At 34.3% G+C, this 27,706-nt stretch overlaps 1 protein-coding gene across 4 annotated transcripts in view; it reads right to left on the reverse strand.

The window, feature by feature from the left end:
- Nucleotides 1–3,955: 3,955 nt before the first annotated feature.
- Nucleotides 3,956–27,706, reverse strand: part of LOC140439522 (pyruvate kinase-like) — a 43,047-nt gene continuing 19,296 nt past the window's right edge. For 2 of the 4 annotated variants that reach the window (XM_072529490.1, XM_072529491.1), the window contains exons 2-8: nt 24,740–24,869; nt 18,385–18,608; nt 14,145–14,388; nt 7,617–7,820; nt 6,982–7,358; nt 5,431–5,653; nt 3,956–4,539 (exon numbers count right to left, since the gene is read on the reverse strand). In XM_072529490.1, the coding sequence (XP_072385591.1) occupies nt 4,331–4,539; nt 5,431–5,653; nt 6,982–7,358; nt 7,617–7,820; nt 14,145–14,388; nt 18,385–18,608; nt 24,740–24,869 (1,611 nt within the window). In that variant the 3' untranslated portion in view covers nt 3,956–4,330. Of the gene's footprint in view, nt 4,540–5,430; nt 5,654–6,981; nt 7,359–7,616; nt 7,821–14,144; nt 14,389–18,384; nt 18,609–24,739; nt 24,870–24,934; nt 25,036–27,706 lie in introns of those variants that run through there. The other 2 variants (XM_072529489.1, XM_072529488.1) reach the window with 2 other exon arrangements.

Raw genomic sequence — 27,706 nt, forward strand, 5'->3', positions numbered from 1 at the left:
TTCTTCTTCCGACCGGCCTGTTTAGCATAGTTATTTTAGTGGGATCACTCTCATCCATCCGCATAACGTGGCCCACCCACCTTAGGCGGTTTATTTTGATGGTCTTCACAATATCTGCATCACCAAAAAGTCTATAGAGTTCAAAGTTATATCGCCTTCTCCACAGACCCTGTTCGTTTACTCCGCCATATATGGTCCTCAATACTTTTCTTTCAAAGACTCGCAGTAACTCTTCATCTCGGGTCGTCATTGCCCATGTTTCCGATCCGTATGTAAGCACTGGGCGTATTATTGTTTTATAAAGTTTGCACTTTGTTGCTATTGACATACTTCTCGCTCTTAGTTGAGGGCCCAGGCCAAAATAACAGCGGTTAGCCACGCATATTCTTTTTTTTTATCTCGTTGGATGTGTTATTTTTGTAGTCTACCAGTGATCCTAAGTAGCAGAATTCTTCTACCATTTCTATCGTTTCGTGTTGCACCTCTAAGTTATTTTGTTGAATTCTTGATATGGCCGGAATATATTTAGTTTTCTGGATGTTAATCAGAAGTCCGATGTTTTCTGCGGAATTTTTGATACGTGTGAAAGCCTCATCGAGCAAAAAGACTAAAAGAGGGAATGTAAAGGTAGTGGGGGCAAAAATATTGTTAGACAGGAAGTGCCATCTTGAGAGGCCAAATTAAACAAGGAAAGAGAGTCTTTCCTTGTTTAAGCAATCAAATTTAGTTGGGTTATGTTATTATGTGTCCCAACTGTCACATGAAATCTTATTTATATTGAAGTTTTTTAACAATTGTTTCACATTTTAGACTGTTATCGTTAATATTTAATTAAAATTTTCTCGTCTAAGACACATTCTGAAAACTATTTTATAGCTACTGTTAATAAGTATCGGAAAATTTAAATTTGGCGCATTCGCATTTCCGGATATGTCCGCCATCAGAGGCCACTTTTTTGGTCGCCTTTTCATAACGATTAGATTCCCTCTTTTGTCTTTTTGCTCGATGGAAAGCCTCCACTGCTTCATTTTGGGTTCTTTCAATTATGACGATATCATCAGCGTATGCCATTATTTGTATACTAAGGGTATATATCGTACCTTTTAAGTTTATTCCCGAATCTCTCATAACTTTTTCTAACGCTAGGTTGAACAGCGTGCATGATAGCGCATCTCCCTGGCGCAGTCCTGTTGGTTTTAAATGGTTTTGAAACATCCCCTTGTACGCGCACTTTACATTCGACTTTCATCATTGTCATTTTAATTAATTCTACCAATCCTTTTGATATTCCTAATTCAATCATCGCCGAATATAATTGGGGCCTGTCAATAGTATCGTACGCTGCCTTAAAGTCTACGAAGATGTAATGGCAGTCTATGTCGTACTCCGTCGTTTTTTCTAATATTTGTCTGATGGATGATGTGATCAATGGTAGATTTATTTTTCAAGAACCCTCTTTGGTAGGATCCTATTATATTGTCAGTATACCGTGCCAGTCGTTCGTTAATTATCAGGGACACAATTTTTTTTTGTTACTTGGTGAAAAATTCTTCTAATAATTTAATTTTATCTGACTCATTTATATTGACAATTCAGACATACATTATATATTTTAAAGTAGACGACTTTAAAATGATATTGCCAATATTGTTGAGTTGCGTTCCTGAGACGACTTTACTTGTAAGATAGTTCATTCGATTACATGAAATCAACTATAACTTGAGAATATCCGTCAGAAAAAATCATAGCATGTAATTCGTCTTTAAAAAGACAAACACATGCCGTGATGACATTAAAAATCCCCGGTTAGTGATTCCATAGTAAATTATGAGGGAAACCGACATGGCCGGTATGACCGACATGGTAAGTATTTGGTCGTGCATTTAGTTTACTATAAACACCAAATTCTGATTTTATATATTTGTTATTTAAAACAACATAAATTATAAATATATCTTCTATATATTACCGACTTACTAATACCGGTATTTTACTTTTAATAACTTCCTCTTTTAATATGGGTAACCAGAACCTACTACATTCTGCCGAGGAATTTGCGACACAATTGGTCTCATTTAGCATAATTAGAGCCGCTTCTTTGATTTTTCTCTTTTTACCATCCGTTTCTTTTAGGACTATATTTGAATCATTCCATTGAACCCTATGTTCATTATCCCATGCGTGTTTACAGATTTGAGATCTATCAAAATTCTCTATTTTTGATATAAGATTGATGTTCACTTATTCTAACATTTAATGGCCTTGATGTTTCACCTAAATAAAACTGATCGCATTCACAAGTTATTTTATAAATGCAATTCTTTGTCCTTTCTTGTTCATTGTTAGGTTTGGTTTTAGACAAAATAGATCTCAATGTGTTTGTTGTTTTGAATGTTGAATTTATTTCCTATCCTTTTAAGTTTTTCTGATAATCCTTTTATGTATGGTATTATTTTCCTCGTATTATTTCTTGTGTATGCTGTAGGATCTCGTTCTAAGTTGTTCTGTTCTATTCGGTCGATTGTTGAAAATTCCTTATTTATAAACGATAATCATTTTTTAATAAAACAGATGTTAACAAATGTTTTTCCTCCAAGAACAAATTTTCGTTAGAACAAGCAATTTTGGCTCTATCGTATAAGGATTTAATGATTCCCTTTTTAATATTAATATTGTGATTTGATTTGAAATTTAAATATCTGTTGGTATGTGTTGGTTTTCTATACACCTAGTCTCATACCCAGTATCGTTCTTAGAGATTAAAACATCCAGGAAAGGTAGTGTGTTATTATATTCCTTTTCCATGATAAATGTTATTGTCTCTTCTTTATCGTTTATATCATTCAGGAATGTGTCCAACAACTCTGATCCATTAGGCCATATTGAGAATAGATCGTCTACATATCTCCACCATACTGTAGGTTTTAAATTTTGTTTAGAAATAATATTTGTTTCAAAATCTTCCATAAATATATCGGCTAATAATGGAGATAAACTAGAGCCCATTGCTAGACCAAAATTTTGTTGATAGAATTCATTATTTAGTTGAAAATATGTATTATCAGTATATAATGTTAAAACTCCATTATAGCTGATATGTTTAGTCTTGTTCTAGTTGCCAATGTATCATCACTCTCTAATTTTGTCTTGAATATATTTAAAGTCTTATCTAATGGCACATTCGTAAATAAACTATTTATGTCAAAACTTACCAAAGTATTATTTTAATTAAATTCAATATTGGATAATTTATTTAGAAAATGTGTATTTTTTATAAATGTGTCATTTTTATTTGCAAATGGTTGTATATTTATTAAAAATTTTGATAGTTCACTACAAGGAGAATTCATGGTACTACAAATGGGTCTAAGTGGTATAATTGTTTTATGAACTTTCGGTAATCCATAAAAATGAGGTGTCTTACTGTAATGAGGTGTAATTAATCTTCTCTGATAACCTGTTAAATAATATTTGCTAGTGTAAATAAGTTTTTTTTTTGTGTTTCTCCGTTTTCAAAAAAACACTCATAATTTACGTGAAGCAACAAACAGTCTCACTTCTTCTGGAATAATATGGACTCCTTCTCACGTTGGCATTTTAGGTAATGAGACTGCAGACACTGCTGCAAAGAAGGCCATTATCACCAACTCACGACATTAAAACCACCCAACTATCATCAGACCTAGAACCACTTTTCAGGGTTGTACGAATGCGATCCTTAGCCAACCAGAACTTTTTCAGAATACTAGATTTCATAAAAGAATCAAATTTGTTATCACAAAATTTAATGTTTTCCTTTTTTTCCTCTTTATTGTAAATTAAGTGTCAATAATCCTGTAGTTAAGACAATAATTTTAAAATGTTTAACTTATGTGTCCACATCATAGTGTATGTATTTCTTCAAATTGAAAATTAGGGGGTGTACCTTTTGAGGGGTGTACATAAAAAACACGAATTTGTTTAACAGTTTAATACTACTTTATTTGGATATAATTTTGAAGTCTGTTTATTTTACAACACGTATAATACATTCATAAATAACAATCACAAAATAAATAGCCAGACCTGAATTTTTTAGAGAAAAACAAAACAAATTGCCAAAAAAAATGTTTTGTAATTTAGACACCTGTTAGTAATGTGTGTGTTGGTGTTTTATTTGGAAAAATTCATTTAATGATGTGAACTAGTACTAAGGCAACTAAAAATAAATTAAAATAGATGTAATTAAGGAATTCTGACTGATGTTATTCTACAAGTTGTTGGCAACAACGTTCTAGAAAATATTTAGACCTTCGAAGATAACACTGATATTGACTTAACTTCTAGACGTTTACTTTGCGCATGTGCCAAGGCATATGGACTCGACTTCATCGGATACGTAGATAATTCTAAGAGTGTTGGTGTAACCAGATCCCTGTTTCCATCCTGTTACTACGACAACTGGATCGCCAGTCCTGACGAATCCTCGGGATTTGCCGAATCTGATACCATAGTGTAATCTGGCGTCTACGTCTTTGAGCCAATCTTCTTGACGGTCAGCTAAAACAATTTTTTTATTTAATATAATACAAAAGGGAGATAAAAGTGAATAGCAGTGAATAACTAGTATCACTCAGAATGTACAACAAACGTAACCTGAACTAAGGCTTTATTTGCTTGTTATATTTAAAGACGGACTTTAAAACGTGCAGTAAGATTTTTAGTATCCGCCAGCTAGTAGTATTAGTAGCAAAGCGGATTTTCGTTTTTGTACAGCTCTAATCCAAACTGTGTTTATACCGATCAAGACAGGATGATTTGTAAAGAAATCACCCATTAACGGTTTCCCGGCAACATTCAGAAAGACTGAATGAAGCTTTGCGATGGTAGTTCTTCCTAGCTGGCATACTTTGAATGAATAAACATCAATGTGTCAAAGAGACATTACCAAAGTGTGTGGTGTAAACGGTATTGCCAAAGTGTATGGTTTGTGGCCAAACTGTAGGAGCTAACAAGATTTTGAACAATACCGAGATGATTAATCAGCCATACAATCCCGAAGGCCACATTGAATCTGGAAATAGTCTGAACAACAAAAAGATGTGAAAGTACACCTTTGGTATTTATCAGAGGAGATCACGTTCAACATGACCGACGTGCATTACATCCACGAGTAGAGCAGGAGACTACCTCTGAGTCGCCTGCACGCTCTCAAGGACATCAGCGATGTTTTTGAGAAATTTTGTATTTCGTCGACGTACGGATTTTGGTTGATTATTTGGTAAATCAGTGGACTCAAAATTATTCACCACACTGCGAATAGTCCTCTTGGTAGGAAAGAACGCGGAACATTGTACAAACAGAACACCCATTTTTATAAAACAATTTTATCATTTTCACGTGTTTTTTTTATTATATATTCTTCAACTTATTAGTACTTCTGATACTCACTTTCGTAGATCAAAGGTAAAATGGCTCTGTACATTTGGCATTGTCGTGCAGTTTGTGGAATACGCGTAACAGCGATGATAGGGCACCTAGGCTTGAATTTAGCTATCAGATGAGCTGATTTTCCTGATGTAGTTATTACAACTATGGCAGCTGCCAACGTTTTATTGGCAGATTCGACAGCGGAAATAGCGATAGCTTGTGCCATGTCCAATGGAGCAGGAATCTAAAAAAAAACATTCCCTATATTAAACTAATAATGTTACAATATTAAAATGTAAACTACAAATTATCATCGATAAATATTTTTTTATTCGCGAACCGATATCGCTGGAAAGAAACCAGTGATCACAATATAATTAAACAATTTATTTCAAATATACGGTTTATGCGATGAATTTATGACTACTACTTGATAACGATAATCATAAATTTGTCACAGATATTTATTATTTATGGATAACAAATATCTGTGTTTACCGAATAGCACTAAAACTATGTATTATGTATTGCTAGTGTTGCAAAGAGTTTGATGGGAATCAAAACATGAGATTAACAAAACGAAAGCGATATTTGGATATAATCAGAACATATAATAAAGGAGTCCAAATAAAGTAGCCTTAGAATGAAAAAAAAAACAGTATGTAGAAGACCTAACCAGCTGCTAAAAATAAGTAAGGTTCAAAAGGTAAGGAAAAAAAAATCAACGAACAAGAGAAGATGAAAAGCTGACTTGCTGAACTGAACTGAAAAGAGCGTAGGCGCAAAATTTCGGGCCAATGCTTTTTAAATGCATTTATTTTTTTCGAATCCTGAGAAAACTAATTAATATTTTTGAAAAATTTAAACGCAGAGTGAAATATTACATTATTACTGAGGGCCAAAATTTCTATAATAGAAATAATATAATTTCTATAATAGAAAACTTCTATAATATTTATTTTAGTAAGTTACAGGTGTGAAAAAGAAGAGAAAATTAAATGTGATTTTTAATTTCAAATATTAGTCAAAAAACTTTTTGTTTATTTTCTAAGGGACTTTCGGCCCTCGGTAATAGTGTAATCTTTTATTGTGCGTTTAAATTTTTCAAAGATATTAAATTTAATAGTTTTCTCAGGATTCGAGAAAAATGAATGCATTTAAAAAGGATTGGCCCGAAATTTTGCGCCTACGCTCTTAAGGAAGTGAACTCTCTCTTAACGGACACTTTCATTCAGTGAACACTTAGGACATTAAGGGGATATTTATTTTAGGGGACCAACATCTCTCTCTTAAAGGACACTTCTATTCAGAGAACACTTAGGACGTTAAAGGGATATTTACTTTAGGGGGGGGGCGGTAAAGAGGAGACAACATAGTCTCCTTTTAGCTCGATACTCCCGACACAGCAATGCTCCAACTTCTTTCTTTAACCCGTCTGAAAAATACGTTTTTTCGAAGTCTGCAAAGTAGGTCTCCCTTGCGGCGATGACCTCATTCGACTCAAATTTTAGCCCGGCGAATGATTTTTTCAAGTTTTACCTTTTTTTAATGGCGTATCAAAATGTTACTTACCATTGAGGTCAAGTCACCGAAGAATTCGCCGCTCCAGATAGCAGCCTCGGCCTCCTTGCAGATATTAGCCATGGTTCTGACGCACTCCAAGGGATAGTCTCCTTTGGCGGTCTCTCCTGACAACATCACACAGTCAGCACCGTCGATAACGGCATTAGCAACGTCTGAGCTCTCGGCACGAGTAGGTCTCGGTTTTTTGGTCATAGATTCCAACATCTGGGTGGCACAGATGACGGGTTTGCCCGCCTTGTTGCAGCGCGCAATCATGGCCTTCTGGGCGATGAATACTTTTTCGGTTGGAATTTCGATACCAAGATCGCCACGAGCTACCATGATACCGTCAGAAGCTTCTATGATTTCATCCAAATTGGTCATACCTAAACGACAAAATAACGATATATAACAGAATAAAAATTTAGATAAAACAATTTCGTTAATAAAAGAAGTAAGTTCAAATTATGGATATGTTATGACAAGTTGAAAAATCTAGAAAATATAAAACTTAACTATATGTTAGATTTTGTTAGAAGACAAGAGGTCATATTAAATACTCATCCGCTGTTAGTAGTCTGTGCTCGATCAATAATAATAATGGACATCAATTAAATTCCACAATAATTTTGCGGGTTACATACCTTGTTGGTTTTCAATCTTCGAAATTACAATAATTCTCTTTCCTTCTTCACCTAGAATGTTTCTGATTTCAGTCAAAGCGCCGCCATCACGGATGAAAGAGGCGAAAACGATGTCTACTTTTTGTTCTACACCAAATCTCAAATCTGATTTATCCTTTTCTGAAACTGCTGGTAAGTCTACAGGAACTCCGGGAAGGTTGCAACCTAAAAGTATCAAAATGTAATTACAAAGAATTTGGGTTTTCAATGTTAAAATCTAACTAACTAAAACTAACATAACTTTTATTAAACATTTTTATTTTTCCGTTAATGGTAATTTAGATTGTATACCAAGCCTTCTGTATCAAAAGGTTTATTTAGTAAAATCTTTAAAATTGGGACACCACATATGAACAGTTGAAGCATTCTTAACGTTGCATTTTTTTTTACAAATTATGAACTTTTGATAGGAAATTTAATTTGAGAAAAATTGTATTTCTATTCATTTTATCGTAGGTATGATTTGAGATACTTAAAGTAAAATGTTAAAAAATAGGAGACTGTATGAAATAAAATGTATAGTTAAATTAAAGATTTATTCTAATTTTTCAATAATACTTTGTCCTAGACAGGAAAAAATGGACTCTGATATATTTCTCGAAAGAGAGAATAATATATAAGACGTTGAGTTAAATATTTTGATAATTGATGATCATATTGATAAATAAGATAGATGATGATATCATTGCGCCTAGCTTTCGACATCCTCTTCGATGTCTTCATCAGAGCTTTCGAGGTCTCAGTCTCCCGAGCCCCCACACACTACTACATTGATCACTAACCAATGCATTACTGGTACTGGGAATAGAGGACGGTTCATTTATACCGTCGATGGTAACGTGGTTTGGGTGGAGGTTGGAGTGGAGGTTAGCGCAAACATTTGACAGTAGAATTTTGATTGACGGGAGGAGCGGACGATATTTTCTTTATGAGAGGTCTAAAAGTCGAAGGTAACCGTATGCAGTCATCTCTTTTATTGAGACAATTTGGCCTTTTTTCAATTTCAATTGCTCCTCGGATAATTCTTGGTTTATAGAAGCGGATGGGGGCTATGGTTCTGGAGTTTTCAAAATCAATTTTGTGACCTGTATGAAGATGGTGTTGACCTAGAGATAAAATTGAGTCGGAATTGCGAACAGAAATGTAATGTTCATAAATCCTATTTTGGATTCTACGATTTGTTTGGCCTATATAGGATCGGGGGCAGTCTGCATAAGGAATTTCATAAACTCCGTGTTGTTCATTTGGAATGTTGTCTTTGATTGATAGGACAAGAGATGAAGTTTTTGTTGGGGTCTTATTATATTCTCTTTATTCCTCTCGATTTAAGAATTTTGTCGATGACACCTTTGATGTATGTGAATGCTTCTATTGATGTGATCTTCGCGGTAACCGTTTTGGTTGAGTGCTTGTTTTAAACATCGCAAAGGCGTATTGATCTGGAGACAAGCGTATTAATGACTGAATTAATTTGTGAAGGGAATGATGAGAGTTGCATGCAAGTGGGTTTTCGATAAACGGTGATGAAAACCTTGGTATTGGTTTTTTTTTTTGATAACGTCGAGAAACGGTAGTGATGAATTAGTTTCCACCTCCACCGTTAATTGGATACTAGGATGTATACCATTCAGATGGGTTTGAAAAGGCACCAAAGGAAACCGCGGAAACCTTTCGGAACATTATATATATATATATATATATATATATATATATATATATATATATATATATATATATATATATATATATATATATATATATATATATATATATATATATTGATATGATGTGAATGTTGAAATGCGTTAGAAATAAAAATTGTTGAAGCAAAAACCCAAAAGTTTACAGTATAATAGATAGATAGTTTTACAGTATAATAGATAGATAGTTTTACAGTATAATTTAGTGATTCAGGCAAAAAAAAAGGACAATGTTGTAATGCCGGAGTTAATAAAACTTTCTCTGTGTGGTTTAAAAGTTTCTAGATAGACAAGACAATGTATGTTACATGGGAATACATAGATTAAGAATTTTGAACCCGATTGTAAAATAAACAGCAATAATGGTTTCCCCCCATAATTTCTTAGAAAGTACATTTGTTGAGTTTCTGTAACTTTCTAATTTACACGGAAAGTTTGTGAAAGACAGGAAAAGATTTAATTACGACGAAATGGTTTTGTTTTCAATTTACGTAGGATAGAAAAAGCATAGCGGGGAGAATTTGGGAGGTCAGAAGCGAAAAGAAAAAATAAGGTGCCTAACGAAGAAAGGAGATCATCTTAGAGTGAATGTTTGAAAACATTTTAATTGTGACGTGGCTCGAGAATTTTATTATCCTGAATTTAGAACAAATTTTGGAAGAAAAATAGATTTTTTATCAGAGGGCAGAAATTGACCGTTTTCGTCGGGAAGTTTATTTTTATTTCATGTTTAAAGGAACTTTTCATATTAAAGTACTTCGCTGTGATTATATAACACACACACAAAATTTGGTGCATCAAAAATACCATTATTTTTCTTTCATCGGCTCTTAATTTTCCAAACAAAGATTAAATATTTTATTAATGTCCACTCATAGTTCTTGACTGAATCTTTTTTTATTGAAAGTGAAATTATTAATCAAAAATGTATCATAGTTTTTGTTTAGTCTAATACTTCCCGGTAAGAAACCATTATAATCATCTTAAATTCCCTCAATTACCTTAATGATTTTCAAGAATACCGTTTTTTAATGTGTTTATACAATAAACAGTTTTTGGGAATGTACCAGATAAATAAACGAATTATGGAAATGTAGAAAATATTAGTATAATTGGTATTTAACGATTTACTTTTCATATCTAACGATATCTACGTTTCAACCCCTAAATCAGTTTAAACTTCATTCTTGCAAGTGTTTTTCTCGCAAAAAGTTTTCTACATTGACTGTGGGGTGAGCTGAGTAGCTCTATACCCCATGCAACCGGTCATAAGACTGGAAAAAAGAGCAGTGTCAGAGAAGTAACATCTCTATAAAAAAACAGGGTTCAGTTGGCCTGACTGATAGCACCCTGCAAGTGCCACGTGTCTAGGGTTACAGACAAAACGGAAACTGCGAACGGAACATATTTGGAAGGCAGATGAACGTAAAAGGAGAAGATTGGTCTTTAGTCCAGAAGAAAACGTTAGATTCGAATTAACGGGCTGGTAGAGTTGAAGCGTCAGGCTCGTCCCCTGTAAAAAAAATAATATGTCAAAAAGCCTAAGATTGCCTCGGAATTTCGGACAGACCAAATGGAAATCGAATTCGGCTACGAAAAAGGACTATACACATTGGCACATGGAATGTACAGAGTGTCAGCGAAAAGATGGAGGAAACCATTCAAGAAATTACCAATTTAGATATGGATATAGTCGTCTTAACTAAAACGAAAAGAAAGGACCTGGTACAGAGAAAATAAATAATTATGTACATAGATCTTGTGGCATTTCAAAAGAAAGAGGTAAAAGAGGAGTATCAATTTTAGTACACAGAAAACAATTATAAAATTACTGATGAAAGTAAATCAATAAAATTACTGATGAAAATAAATCAAAATAAATTACAGGAATTGGAAATACAAGAGAATTAATAATTCTGTAACACCTACAACAGAATATCTATAAGCACAAAATTGGCGGAAAAGATATTACCACTATATTCAAGCGAAATCATCTGCAGTGGACAGGATATCTAGTTCAGGCCCCGGAATCGAACATAACAAAAAAGAATTTAACAGCACAGCCAGTGGGAGTAAGAATATCCGTCAGACCAAAGCTGAGGTGGATAGACGGGGTAACACGCTGGAAAGATCGGTGTTGCCAACTGGAACAAATCCAAGCAAGGAACAGAGCAGAATGACGAAGAAAGTTTAAAAGGGTCGAGACCCTTTAAAGGCTATAGCACCATGATGATGATGGTAATTCTGGATGACTTAAATAGCAGTGTAGAGCGAAAACTGAATAACAAAGTAATTCGTCCCTACGAAAAAATTATTAAGAATGATAATGGTGACAGGTTGGAATACGTTGGTGGCTTATAAATGAATGAAAATCTACCACCTTTGACTTTCATTTAACGTGGTGCACAAAACCATCAAAACAAGAAAATTGGAATATCTCGGACATATATTACGGGTGGAGAAAGATACAACTTACTCTAACTGGTTATCCAGAGAAAGGTCCAAGGAAAGAGAAGCATAAGGAGACGTAGAATAAATGGCTGTGCAATCTGAGAGAATGGTAAGGATGTACATCAAATGAACTTTTCAGAGCATACTCTCTAGAATCCGAATAGCTATGATTGCCGACCTTAACATGGTAAACAACATTCAGATCTATTCTGTAACTTTTAACAAATCGAATAGAAATGACCAAGTTGAATCGTAATTACCCGAAATCGGAATGTTGGATATCTATCGCGTCGTTTTTGTGTTTGGATTGGCATTCTGTAACTCACATTGTAATCGGTGTAAATCGAAAACGCCAACTTCTACTTGACGCGCTCAGAAGTTGGTGGTAACCCCGCACTAAAAAGAGAAATTAGTGTTCTGTGACGTTTACTGGAAATGCTAGTTCGCGCGAAAAATTGACCAAAAAGATTATATTTCAAGCTTGTCGTCAAGTAGTTTTGATTTATTTTGGTTAAGTTAAAAAAGTAAGTTCGTTACAAGAATACAAAATGGCAAGCGGAACACCAAAGAAAAAGACATCTGAGCAGTTAAATAGTTAAATTATTTAGTAAACTTTATCTAAATAAATCTACATAAATAACACCGCAGAAAAAAAATGAAGTAGCTATAAAAATTAATCAACCGCTAATTTATATCAACAAGTCAACAAATAAATGTCAATGTCAAAACAATAATGAAACCAATGCGCAAGCGTCAAGACCAATTTCGATGTCAAAACTTGATCTCGACAGAGCTTGTCTAGTCGAAATCAATTTCTACACAACATTCCGATAGTAGAGGTCGAGATGAGTTACAGAATACCGATTTCTACAATTCCGATCCGGCTTGCTGACCTCTATTCGATTTGACTCATTTCTATCCGATTTGTAGTTACAGAATAGGGCTGATTGACATATTGATGATCCATCGCGTGGTTTAAGAGTAACAACTATCTTCAACACAATAAATATGGTAAAAAATAGAAATCTCTGAAAATTTTTGTTCTACAATTTTAAAGCTGCATAACTAAACATTGCGTTCATCGACTTGTTACCTATCGTGAGATTTGTGCATCATTGGGCATAGGCATGAGTCAAATACATACAAACAATTTTGCATGTGCTGTCGTTGGATCCCTTAATAATAATATATATGCCGCTATGATAATTTGACTGCTGCTCATCACGCCGTAGGAGATAAATAAACTGGAACTAATGAAAACATTTGTAAATTTTTTAGATCAAAATGGTGTCTGTTTTGAATAGTTGTCAAATAAGCTTCCTGCAGTCAGTAAGAAAAAATTAAAGCAGGAATATTTGATGGAACTCACAGAAGCTAACTATTAATACCAATACAGAATCAATGAATGAAATAAAATCCCGTGCATTATCCTCTTTTGTTAAAGTTATATACTAGTTTTTGGTAATTATAAGTTTGACAATTATAAACAAATAGTGGAAAATATGCTTAATAACTTTCAATTTTCGGTCGCCAAATGAGTATTAGATCCATTATCAGCACAGTGATTTAGAAAGATTTCCTGGAAATCTTGGCAAAAAATTCCACCAGGATATAAGACTATGGAAGAAAGTTTCAATTTTCGGTGGCCAAATGAGTATTAGATCCATTATCAGCACAGTGATTAAGAAAGATTTCCTGGAAATCTTGGCAAAAAATTCCACCAGGATATAAGACTATGGAAGAAAGTTTCAATTTTCGGTCGCCAAATGAGTATTAGATCCATTATCAGCACAGTGATTTAGAAAGATTTCCTGGAAATCTTGGCAAAAAATGCCACCAGGATATAAGACTATGGAAGAAAGTTGCCGGGACAGAGAGGGCAGACAAATGATGTCTTATTACTCCTGAAGTATTAAAAGACACAGGCTTATTATGTAATACGCAAGAAAATCGCTTAAAGTTTTTAAATTAGGTACTAACTAGTGTAAATATTTATTTTGCGTAATAACTTTTGTAAATATTTGTTTCATAGATTAAGCTTAAAATTAACCTTAAGAGAAAAGAGAAAACTTAAGAGACACAAACAATTGGACTTACCAGATAGATTTTCATAAGTAAATTGTTTAGAATATAAGAAAAAAATTTTTTTAATATTAATTTTAAGTAAATTTAATAAGGAAGGTGAAGGTACCAGCACTGGTAGGTATTCTTCACTCATGTTAATTTCTCTGTTAAAATTAACAAATTTAATTATTGTCCAAACAGGACAGATTGCAAATCTTTACTTGGAAAATAAAAAGATCATAAAAAAATAAGGAAATTACGTTTGTTTTCTTACCTTTGCGACTACCGAGAACACCACCATTTTCAACTGTGCAAGTGAGGAAAGATCCTTGAATGCTGTCTACTACTAGAGAAATTAGACCATCATCAACGTAAACACGATTTCCCTGTTTGACTACTTTCTGGATGTTGTCATAGTCGACGTAGATGCAGTCTTTTGTGCCTTTGGATTCATAAGCCTTGTCTGTGGTCAATTTGATTGTTTGTCCTTTTACTAGTTCGACTTCAGCAGAGCCACCCTAAAACGTTAAAAACATATTATTAAATTGGTAGCAAAGGTTTTGATCGCCATTTTTTATAAAATAAAGTTTTATACAAAAAAAGCCTAACAAAAGCAAGAAACATAGATATAGAATGGTCGTTAGAAAAGATTAAAAATTAATCTATCGCGAGCCGTCGAGAAAAGTCACAATTGGCGCAAGATGTGAAAATTTAAAAGTTTTAGATTGGTACTTTGGCAACCTGCACAGTATGATATTTATTCATTGTAAACAAAATTCCTAATCTCGAAATATTATTCCAATCAAAAAAGAAAAAAAATGATCACTACAAATTTGCATAAAACAGTGGAGGTTGTCGGATACGTTCATCTTAACAACGTTCTGTGATCTCTACATTTCAGGATGTTCTGAGAACTGTTCTAACAGGGGTCTCCATTTTCAAACTTTCTGAGGTAATCTCTCTACTGCCATTCTTCTCACTCGCCCGTACCGCAACAGTTGTTTTTCCCTATATTATATCACTTGTTGTGTCTTTATCGCTTTGATTTTTTCTTTTTGTTTTTTTTTTCGTTAGTTAGCTCCATAAGTCACCGTGTTTTCAACAAATGTAGTAAACATGTGTGACTTTACACAGTACTGGATGCAATTGTCTTATCATCACCGAGTTTCCTCTGGTTATTTTCTTTTGCATGTCGTTTTCATCTCTTCCATCCGATGTAATTGTGACACCTAAGTACTTGTATTCTGATGCGTATTTAATAATTGTGCTATTATCTAATAATTGTAAGTCCTTGTCCTCCGATTACTATATATTGAGCTTTTTTCACTTTTCTTTCTAGTCCTCACTTTGTGTATTCTTCTACAAGTTCTCATCCTGGTCTTATGCTACTATTACTTGATTATCGGCAAAAAGTAGACTGTATAACTGATTCTTCTTCTTAGGGTGCCTGTCCGTTCCGAACGTTGGCGATCATTCTGGCTATGATAACTTTGTTGCTGCAACTGTTGGTTGCTATACGAAATAATAGCTGTGTTGAGGTCTTTCTATACCATGTTCTCAGGTTAGCAAGCCAGGTTATTCCTCTTTGTCCTGGGGCCCTTTTTCCCAATTTTAGCTTGCAAAATGCATTGGAGTATTTATCTGCTACTACTACTACTATTCTTGGAGTAGTTCATATCTGCCTTGATTTCTCATTATATGTCCTAAGTACTGCAGCTTACGGCCCTTCAAGGTGTTGACCAAATCCGCGGTTGTGTTCATCCTCCGCAGTACTTCTTCATTGGTGACATTGTCTCTCCATGGTATCTTCAGGATCCTTCTGTATAACCACAGCTCAAAAGCCTGAAGTTTTGATAGACTTGCCGACTTCAATGTCCACGTTTCTACTCCGTACAGTAGAACTGAATACACGTAACTTTTATGGAGGCTTATTTTTGTTTCTAGGATGAGGTCGTGGCTCTTGAACACAGAGCTCATAGTCAAGAATGCACTTTTTGTCTTGCCGATGCGACATTTAATCTCTTGGGTATTGTCCCACGACTCGTTGATTATAGTTCCAAAGTAGTTGTACTGTGAGACACGTTCAATTCTCATTTGGTTCACATACAGATTTGCTCCAGCTATGTTTTCCTTGCTGATGATCATTAGCTTGGTTTTACTGGTGTTTATATCCAGTCCATACGTTCTACTTGTTTCTGTTATGTTGTTCATTAAGTTTTACAGCCCTTCTATGGTATTGGAAAACACTATTGTATTATCTGCATACCACAGGTTATTGAGCTTGACTCCATTTATTGAGATGCCTTCATCAGTATCATATAGAGCATGTTCAAAAATGTGCGCCGAGTACAGATTGAATATCAGTAGTGAAATTATGCACCCCTGTCACACTTCTCTTAAGATTTTGACCTGATCTGTATATTCTCCATCTATTTGGAGCACCGCTGATTGATTCCAATACAGGTTAGCTATTATTTTTAGGTCTCTTCCGTCAATCCCGGCCCTCTTCAGCACTTCCATCATTTGTTCATGCCTGACTCTATCGAAAGCTTTCTTGTAGTCAATCAGGCATGCAAAAACATCACAGCTGACATCTCTAGATTTCTGAAACAATACCTGCACGCTAAATAAAGCTTCCCTCGTACCAATGACGTTCACCAATCCAAACTGATAGAGCGCAATTTGTTCCTCGCATTTCTGGTAAATTCTTTTGTGGATGACTTGTAAAAACAGCTTCAGCAGTTGGCTCATTAGGCTTATGGTCCTATAGTCTTCACAAACTTTTGCTCTTGGTTTTTTGGGCAATGGTACGAACTCCGATTTGAGCCACTCTACTGGTGTTTTTCTGTCTTGTATATTTCATTAAATATTTCAGTTATTAGTTTTATTTGTTCTGCATCTAATAGCTTGAGCAGTTCTGCAGGAATTTCATCAAGTCCAGGTGCCTTTCCATCCTTCATTTGTCTGACGGCTTCCGTTATTTCTTCTGGTAAGATTTCGGGACCTGAATTTCCTTCAATTGTTCTAAGGTCATGGAAAAGTTTCTCCAAGTATTCTCCACATACTTTCCTTTTATCTTCTTTGGTCATGGCAAGATTGCCTTCATCATCTGTTATTTTTCCGCTGTTGCGTTTTCGGAACTTGCCTAGCTATTTCCTTCACCTTTCGATGGACACTGAAGTTATCATATCGACTCTGATACTCATCTATTTCTTGACATTGTTCTGTTTTTTGTATAATTGATGGTTTTCTAATTTTACACATATATTTTAAATAAAGTAGGTGAAATGCAACAAACTTGGCTTAAACCTTTTGACATTGTGAATTCACTTGACAGTTTTTGTCCCAATTTTACTTTACTTTGGTTGTTTTTGTATAGTTGCATCACCACATTCTCATATATCGGAGACATATTCTTATCTTTCATCGCCTGCCATAATTTCTTAACTGGGACGCTATCACATCCCCACCCTATTTATTTTTCTGCCAGTTGTTTAATACAGAAAACATCCACACACGACCTGCCTTTTCTAAAGTCACTTTGTTCATCTTACTCCATTCTCGTTTTTAGTATACAAGTAACACTCCCTGTAATTGTTACAATCACCTCTGTTCCCCTTCTTTTGTATAGAGCTTATGTAAGCAAGTCTCCACAAATCAGGTGAATGAGCTCCATTCATAGTCATTAAAAACGTTAATGAGTTCTTCTATTGCAACTCCAGAAACATTTTAAATTAGTTTAAGTAATAGCTGTACTCCCGAGTCCAGAGCTTTTCCGGAGAATATATTTATGCTTAAAGAATCCATTGAATAAGTTATACTACTAATTTGTTCTACTATCTCATTTTTTATTTCTGTTTAACTCAGCCATTAAAGTATTTAATAAGAGTGTCAAATTTTCGTAAAATTCTTCCTTTTCAGTATCATCATCAAAAGTCTAACGTGTCCATACTAATAATTCCTTCATTAACCGGTTCCCAACAGCTTATTAATTATTTTGTACTTAGTGCAATGGATACTACTGCTGTTACACGTTTGTCCTTGCTAACACCGCTATAAAAGTGTAGATAACTACCTCTTCTTTCATTTCCATTTCCCTTTTTTTCATCCGATTTAAAATACATATCTAACGTATGATAGTAAAAAGGGTCTCAAATAACAACTGATGTTGGGTACTAATATCCTGCACATTCCAGCATCCTAAATTCATTTTTCTTATTCGTTGCTGGAACGTTTTATACGAGGCTCAGTACTCATAGTTGTTCTTATCAATAGAAATTTCACATCACATTAATATAAAGAAGAATTCATAGCCTAAACAACGCGATAAACATACACCACTACAAATTTAGATTAGCAGTTATTGAGAAATTTATGGTCAAACTAGTGAGTAGTAACATTTAAAAAATTTTTTCTTTAAATAAATATGGAGATAATAAAAATTATTGTTTCCTAAGCTACACACAACTACACACTCGTAACTATATAAAGAAAACAGGCAGTTATATACTTACCCCTTCTAAAAGTCCAGTACGAATTTCAGGACCTTTGGTGTCTAGGGCAATGGCCAATGGGTAGGGCATGCCGATTTTCTTGCTGTACATCTCGACGGCTTTTCTGATGTTGGCGATGGTTTCAGCGTGATATTCGTGAGAACCGTGAGAGAAGTTCAAACGGGCACAGTTCATACCAGATTCCATCATTTCGACCAAGACCTCTGGGTCCCTTGAAGCGGGTCCTAAACAAATTGAAAGGTATAGAATAGTAATATATTAAGGACCAAATAAACGAAATATATTAACGAGTGTAGGCTTTTGTAGCTGATGTTTTGTTGATATAATGTATTCAGGGTTTATAGACAGTGGTTACTTCAACAAAATAAAAAACAAAACTAACAAAAGTTAGTTACCTCGAGGAAGTTTTTCACAAAAAGAAAGCATAATTTACTTTTTGCCTTTTTATATTTTGCCTAGATTGTAGATAAGCAAATTTGATACTTAAGTTTTAAAAAGAAAAAACTTTTTACTCTGAGCAAGTTTATCATAGGATTTACACTGGAAAGTATAAACGCTGAAAATACAGTGAGCAAACTCCTTGCACTACAATGACTGAGATAAAATCGACCAGTGACTGCCAAAACTAACGATGCTACAAAGGTATCCTCATGAGAGACACAGAAAACGAAATTCGTTAAGTTTGGAAAAGTCATAATAAACTACTACAATGGATAATATTGCAAGACAATTGTCAATGTTTCAAAACGAGAATTCTATAACAAGTGAGTGTTTTATTCAAAGGTATAAAATTTGCTGTCTGTAATGCAAAACTGTGATGCAAAAATAGGAAAAACAAGTACGTATTAAGTCAACAGCAGGAAGAAATAGTATGCATGAATAAAATAATGGAAATAGGCAAAGATTGATAGGGTTCACACTAGAAAAGCCTATAATAATAAGTAATAAGAAAAACGCAGTTCGAGAGAAAAGAGATCCAGAAAGGAACATACACGCATATCGATGTTAAATCAACTAACCAGATACACCATGTCTTGATCGACCAAAAACTTGAACCAAAAGTCAGAAGCGTGAGAGGGGGTGGACTACGGTTCTGACTACTTCTTAGTAATAATACATCTTGTAGGTGGATAAAAACAAGATCAGACAACAAGAAAAGGTATTTCCAGATATGACAGCAGCAAACTAAATGATGAAGACATAAGACAAAAATATGAATTGCATATACAATTTTAAAACAATGACGGATTAAAGGATCAAGTAGAAGCAAGCCGGGGGATGACGAAATAGGCAGTAAAAAAGGAAAAGAAAGAAGCGATCGGATGAGAACAAAACTTAGTATGTGCAGACTTGTTTGTGAGGAATATAAAGATCTAATCAAAAGCAAAATCCAAAGTTAGACAAGCAATGTTATCCAATCATAATGAAGCCAATAAACATGACTACATAGAAATGCGAAGAGAATTTAAGAAAATATGCAGATTGCTTAAAAGACAACGAAAGGCAATCAAAGACAAATCCAAAATATCCGAAAAGTTATGTCCGAAGCAACGAAATTATGTCCTTTTACCAGGAACTGAAGAGGACAAGGGTTATCAGAACAAGAGTATGTATATGAGATTGAGTGAACGAATATGCTAAATGAGGTAGATAATGTAATATCCGAATGGAAAGTTTCTTCGATGAACTGTCAAATAAGGAACGTGACGAAGAGGAAGAAGCCGATCAACCAATATTAGAATGCACAACTAGCTCTGTTAGACCAACACAACAAGCAATATTGGAGATAATTTAAGATTTAAATAACAATATGCGCCGGGATGAAACGTTGAAAACAGGTGGAAAGCTATTAGGAAAACAACTACCTAAATTCATTGAACGTATTTAGGAAAAGGAGATGATACGAGTAGAATGATCTGACGCACGTATTTATTCAATTCGTAAAAAATGAGATCCTATGCTTTGCGAGAAATATAGTCACCACTCTGCTATAAAGCATTTAGCAAATTTTTGAGGAGATTCAATGAATACGTGGACACTTTAAAAGGCGAAAGGCTAAGGTGAGGATTAGAGGCTTTTTAAATTAAAAGGGAGGCAAGGCTAGGTTAGTGATGCAAGAGGTAACCACCAACTATACTGTACTGATGAGAGACCTAAAGCTAAAATAGGCCAAAAGCAGGATGATTCAGAGTCTGTAGTTGGATCTCACGGATATGGCGATAGAAACGAAAGGGAACAAATTCTTATAGAATTTCTTCTGCAAGAGAGGCTATATGTCATGAAAACTTTGAAAGAAAAAGCCACCAAAGAAAGTGGACTTGGAAAGCACTAAATGGCTTAAACAAGAACAAAATTGACTTTATATTTACTAACAAAAAAGACGCTATTCAAGACGTAACTGTATTTACTAAATTTTCAATTGGAAGTGATGGTTAGAGCGAAGATAAGTCTTGGATGTAAAGAAGGAAGAAGAAATATGGTAACAAGGACTAAAAATGTCACATTCACTGCGATTACTAACACAAGAGCATACCACGAAGAAATAGAGAGTAATCTACAAAGAAACGTGCAAGATGAAACCAATATTGAACAGCTTAACGAAATGTTGGTGAACGCCCTAAGGCTAGCCATCCACTTGCGATTTGTAGTCGAGCGATTGTTTAGTCGCAAAGATTGAACACATTGTTTCAAGTACAAGTCAATCTAGTTGCGACTAAATAATCACAGCGATTAAGAAAACCTAAGTGAAGGGCTAGCCTACGGCTAGCCTTCCACTTGAGATTTCTAGTCGCGGTGACAAAAAAATCGCTGTCGTAGAAAATCTAGAGGGTGCCCTCCACTGCGATTTATAAATCGCTGAATACATCAGTTTTACATTGGGTTTTTAAATTATATACCTTTTATAAAGGATTTTTAATAAAAATTTTTGTTTTACATGTTATTTGAGGATTTATGTGAACATCCTGAAATTTTTTTCAATACTATCGCATGTCAAAAAGTAGTTTTGGTGAATGAAATGCTCTAAATCAATAGCACTCCAAATGCCCTCAACGTTTCCAGCATATTCCTCGTTGTCTGACATTTTAAAAAAATTAAAAATTAAATATTGCTGAAGACACATCAAGCTGAGCTGGCTTCAGAATCGCAACTAAACAATCCTAAGTAGATGCATGTCTATGCTTGTCCATATGATTCATTGTGGTAGGGCGATTAACGCATCGCGGTGGATTTATATTTGAAACACTGTGTTCAATCTTTGCGGCTAAACAATCGCATGACTACAAATCGAAAGTGGAGGAGTAGCTTAAAGAAAGCACAGATGATGTGCCAAGCCAAGCAAACTCACAGAGAAGAATGAAAAACTCATAGACGACACAAGAAACCTAATGCAAAAAGGAAAATAAAAGATAAGCACACAAAGAACATTGTAGAGATAAGAAATTTCAACAAAACCATTTCAAAAGCCATCAGGAAAGAAATAAGGAACTTTAACACTAAAAAATAACTAATACAATAGAACAAAACAAAAGCCTAAAAGTTTTAAAACGAAAGTTAAAGACACGATGAATATTTATAAGTTAATAAACAAGGACATGCCACGTATGAACAACAAGAGATCGTGAGACTGATCGAAGAGTACTACTGAACGTTATATAGTCGAGATGCTCACATTCTAGAGGTAGAAATCTCAGTAATACAAAATCAAGGATCAGAGGAACTTCCAGATATAACCGATATTAAATCAGCATTAAAAGGTATGAAGAACAACTAAAACCCATGGATAATATGGCATTTTAAGTGAAATAATACAACTAGGAGGAGAATACGTTATAATTCTTTGAAGGAACTACACCAGAAAAATGTAATAGTGGCATTACGATATTATTGCATAATAAAGGAGAAATAACTGAAATTGGAATCAACAGACCTATCAGCTTGTTATCTCATTTGTATAAGCTTCTTATGAGAATAATTACTAAAAAAACTGGGACCTAAGTAGATTTTCACCAACCACTAGAGCAAGCCGGATTTAGGAGTGGCTTTGGAAATAATGACCACCTACAAGTAATACATCTACTAGATTAAATTAGGAAGAGACAATCAAACAACAGAGTTAAACAGGAGAATAGGACTAATATGGGCAGCTTACGGAAAATTGACGGAAGTCTTTAGATAAGATATTCCCATGTGCTTAAAAAAGAAGGTCTTCGATTAATGTGTAACCCCAGTTCTAACGTATGGAGCAGAAACATTGACCCTTACCAGAAAAGTAATCAATAAGATACAAGTGAACAGAGAACAATGAAGAGGTCAATGTTGGACATATCCGTCAGAGACAGAGTTTAAAATCAAATAGATAGGAGAAAAACTGGTGTTACGGACGCAGTTAGAAGAATTACAAAGTTGAAATGGAACAGAAAATTTTCAGAAAATGTCAGAGTCAGAGATGGAACGTGGACAAAGAAAATTTTAGAATGGAGACCTAGACACGATGCTTATCGGACGTCCTCCAACGAGGTAGTTGGACCACATCAAGCGCATCCAGCACAACTGGAGTCAAGGTGCACAAGATCAGATCCGATGAAATTATTTACGGGAGGGCTATTTTCAGCAGTGGACTCAAAACGGCTAGAGGCAAGGTGGCTCACTATCGACAACTGTGTTTAAGTTACTTCTGGAAGCCTTAATAAAAATTTATTAAGAAATGTAACAATTTTTAGCAAGCAGCATTAACGCCTAGCTTTTGAGAATGTTTTAACGCTACTGGCTAAGACAAAGACATAGTTAATGAGTCTATTTCTAGAATTAGGAAAAGAAACAAGACCGTACGGGCTCGAAATTGACATTAAAAAAATCAAAATACTATGTCAATATGATGAGGAACAAAGTTGAAAGATAAAAACAGAAGATGATAACGTCTATAAGAAGGTCAACGAGTTAACTTATTTGGGAACATCTTACAAAAATGGGGGTGCCCAAAAACATCTCATATTTGTTTTAAAAAGCGCTTACACTTTTTATAGCTATTAAAACAAAGGCAAATGAGATAAAATTGAAATAAATCAGGGTGCAAGACAAGTGTGTAGTATGTATATCACCTCAATGTTGAAGATTTGGTAAGGAAATTGAAATAAAAAACATAATCTGGAATCAAGCTTTTTGAACATCTAATTACACTATTATTTGCATATGACCAGTTTATAATCCAATAAGATGAGAACAAGTTGCAACACTCAGTATCATACATAACCTCTACTTGGCAGTAAACAAATATAACATGAAAATATCAATAAACAAAACAAAAGTAATGGTCTTTATAGGATACGAGCCTGAAAGATAAAAAAAGTTATAAACAGCGACATCATAGAGATGATTTTTTATTTATATTATAAAAACAACAAAAAAATCAATAAATACCAGAAAATTGTGAAACAATAAACAGGCTCTGCAAAATAAAGCTAGGAAACAAACAAAAATGAAATTCTACAAGACAATAACAGTACACTATTGAAGTACGGAAGTGTAAATTAGACAATAACAACAAATATAACAGCAAAATTAAAGCTTCGTAAATGAAATTTCTAACAAGGGTAAACCATTTGCAAAATACTTAGATAATACAAAGAAGAAAAACGAAATGAATTCAATGTCGGAAGTATCCAAGAAAGTATAGAGAAAAATGAGAACAGTATTTATAGAGAATGAAAGAATAATGAGAGGAGTTTTACATTACAAACCAAATGATCACCGAAGTATAGAAAAGGGAGAAAAGAGAAATACAAAAAAAAACTGTAGTCTAAACCTCTAGTGGAGAAATACTGAGAATTTGAATTATACACAAAAAATTTAATAGTGTTAAAAAACATCACAGAATATATGCTAAGGAACTAGAGTTTACATCTCAAAAGAGCAGAGCAAAAAGAGAGTAGAACAGAGCTTATATCTAAAACTTTTGAATAATGATACTAAAAAGGAAAGGTAAGTAAAGAGTTAAATAAGAATACTTTAAATACACCAACAAATAACAGACAAACATTTTGTACACTGGAAATGAAGAACTATTTTGTAATCAATTTTCTATATTAATTGAAGACTTTTCAATCGCCCCTTGTACAGACAATAAACAAATGCGTATATTTAAAATAGACGGAAATACATTATGAATTAGGGAAATTGTTTTATATAGAAGGGCTAAAACCCTATATAGAAGCAAAATTTTCGACAAAACTTCCCGATACGCCTTCCCCAATCAATGTTGACGTAAAACTCGCGCCGGCACAAAACGTCATTTATGTAATTTTGGACGTCGTCCAAGCGATAGATATACATTTTAAATGAAATAGTAAAAACTTACCAATGGTACATATTATTCCAGAAAGACGGATAAACGAGGCTCTGGAATTGATATCAAGGGCACACAAATGGTCCAAATGGTTTTTTTTATCCAAAGCTTGGAGTTGGAATGGCAACACATTTTGAGCCATCTGTAAAAAAAATTAAAAAATCAAACAATCACTTCACAGTTCGTTAAATTACGTATAAAAATTACCGAATTATTTATATTCTTGAGGACGTCCTCGTCATATTTCGTAACGAACACCATATTTCTGATCTGAACTGTAATAGAGCACCTAGTGAGGTAAATGAGAAAACTCTGAGCTAGTGAACTTGGATTGCCCTTGTATAACCCCACTCTTCGTACCAAGTTTCTCCCCACCACCGACATTAAACCAATTTTAAAATGGAGGAGCATGCACTATTCTCCCGAAGTTGTTATGCCCTCCAAAGCAGTTAAATATCGATCTTTTCGTGGAAACCCTACTAAACGAATCATTGTCCCGATTTCGGTCTATTTTCTATGTCTATAAATAAAAGTTGTCTCTCCAAAGCTGACTGTGTCATGGTTGTGTATTTATATATGGAATAACGTCGCGAAATCCGTAAGTGCATTGCAAAAATAGCAAATTACAAAATATATATAACCATTATATTTAAGCATTTCGTTTAAATCTTACTAACTGCGCGAAATATTATGTTCTCTTAAAAACCTAATGTTTATCCATTATATTATATATAGTCGATAATGTTTTAAATACAAACTCAGGTTTTTGTGTATCGCATTTTGATAAGATTGTGTGTTTGTAGATTTTATTTCTTGTTTACGTGAATGTAGAATTGCTATTTCCTACTAAAAATTGTAGGAAGTCTAAAAATAGTTGTACCTAAAACGAGTCTAATAAAAACTAAACGACAATTGAATCATTAATTTTATAACTAATAATACAGGATGAATAAAAACAAAGCAACTGATATTTATATTTTGTCAAATATATTCCTGTTTCGATTTTAAAACTTCGAAGTAGTCTTCCTTTTTTTGTAACGATTTTTACTAACATATGACGCCACCATGATTGTCAACTACGAAAAATAGGTCAGTAGGTCAATGTTAACTGAACGAATTTTCACGAACCAAATTATTTTTTGGATGCTTGGAAAAGAAAAAAACATTTGAATCGTCACGATATTATATAATTATCCACCTTTCTGTACATCTGATTATTTCTGTGTTTATGTTAACGTCTTTCTTCCAATAAATCTAAAATTTCCTCCATCTGTTTGGTGCCAGAATTTCTTTTTAACTTTAATCTATTTCTGTCTTTATTAATAACCATTTTATATCCGTTTCAGTATTTTGCAGAATTTGTTCTTTAACATTCATTATCGATTTATGTTATTCTTCCTTTTATCATTTTCATTTTGAGCCTAATTTTGGTCACTACTGGATTGTGATCTAATCCTATGTCGGCACTCGGATATGTTTTTGCTGATATACACTGCGCGTCATTAAAACGAAGCCACCTAAATTTGTTTGCATTTTTTAATGTTTAGGGACCCTACAAGAAGTTTATTGTCATTAGACGTTTGTGTAATGTTTAAGAATATGCTCTAAAGCAGTATGCAACCGTTTCTTAAATAACAAATGTTAAATTTTTTCTGTTTTCTTTAGAAAATTCAGAGTAAAGTTGTAATTTTTAATAGTCTGTATTATTACCTCTATTTTGAGTTACACTCCTCATTCGACTTCATATTGAATTGATCAAATTCTGGATGTTGTCCTGAGGAAAAGCTTCCCATTCTTCTATGAGCGACGACCGAAGCTGCTCACGATTTATTCGAACAGGTATTCTGTTTCTTACTCTTCGTTCGAGTTGGTTCCAAACATGCACAATTGGCATTCAAATCTAGGCTTTGAGCCAGCCAATTCATTTTTGGCCTACCGACGGTTTCCAGGTATTGCTTTACCATCATGGGTACGTGTGGTCTTGCAAGAAAATGAAGTTTTCGCCCACAAACCCAGAAAAACGCATTACATGCTCGTCTAGAATTTCGGTAATGTATCGGCGAGCATCGAACGCTCCTCAAAACATTTCCGAGCCTCCTCTAAAAATAACACGTGCTTGTCGAACACAAGCAGCATGTCGTTCCCCACGTATTCTGTACGTTTTGATGCGACCATCTAGGCTATAAAGAACCATTCTGGACTCATCACTGAACAAACATTTTTCCAATCTTCTATCGTCCAATGCTCTTTCTCACTTCAAAATCCCTCAACCTTCTTCTCACTGTAGAAGTGCTTATTGTCCACCCGTGAGCATTTTGAAAACAGTTTTGGATTGCTCTAGCCGCAATGAACCGATTTTGCAAAGAAGTGCGTTGTAAAAAACGTTTTTCTCTGGCAATCGTGATTCTTCTGGCGTCTGATCCTGATCGTCCTTCGTGAGATCCAGTCTCTACGAATCGTTGGTATGATTTTGGACCATACAACGACTGACTCCAAGCTGTCTAGCAACTTCTCTTTGATTCATTCCATTATCAATCAAAGTAACAATTTGAACAGATTCAACAAATCTCTCAGCCATAGCTTTAAATTTAAAAATTGCTAAGTTCACTCTGAACAACTGTACACGAATGAAAGATTTTCGAAAAAAAAAGAACATCCAATTTCCAAGAAAAATAACGTACAAACAACACGTGATTTCTCCGAAGTCGTAAAACTGATATCAATTCTGTGAACTTCTGAAACTTGATTGACCCAGTGGCAGTGCCTAAAAGTGTTTCTGCATTGTGGGAGTTTAGTTACAATAGCATAGATTGCCTAAACTAAAAATGGGTTTCTTACAATTCTCTCTTCTTTGGATCTGCTGGCGACTTTCATCTGTATTGTCTTCTTTTTGGCAGTTTAAACAATGTAACCGCTACAACAAAATTGTTTTGTCAAAATTCGATAATCCTATCACACCTTTCGTTTCTGTTTCCCAGA

This window comes from Diabrotica undecimpunctata, chromosome 4 (genome assembly GCF_040954645.1).
Source record: "Diabrotica undecimpunctata isolate CICGRU chromosome 4, icDiaUnde3, whole genome shotgun sequence".
NCBI classification, from domain to species: domain Eukaryota; kingdom Metazoa; phylum Arthropoda; class Insecta; order Coleoptera; family Chrysomelidae; genus Diabrotica; species Diabrotica undecimpunctata.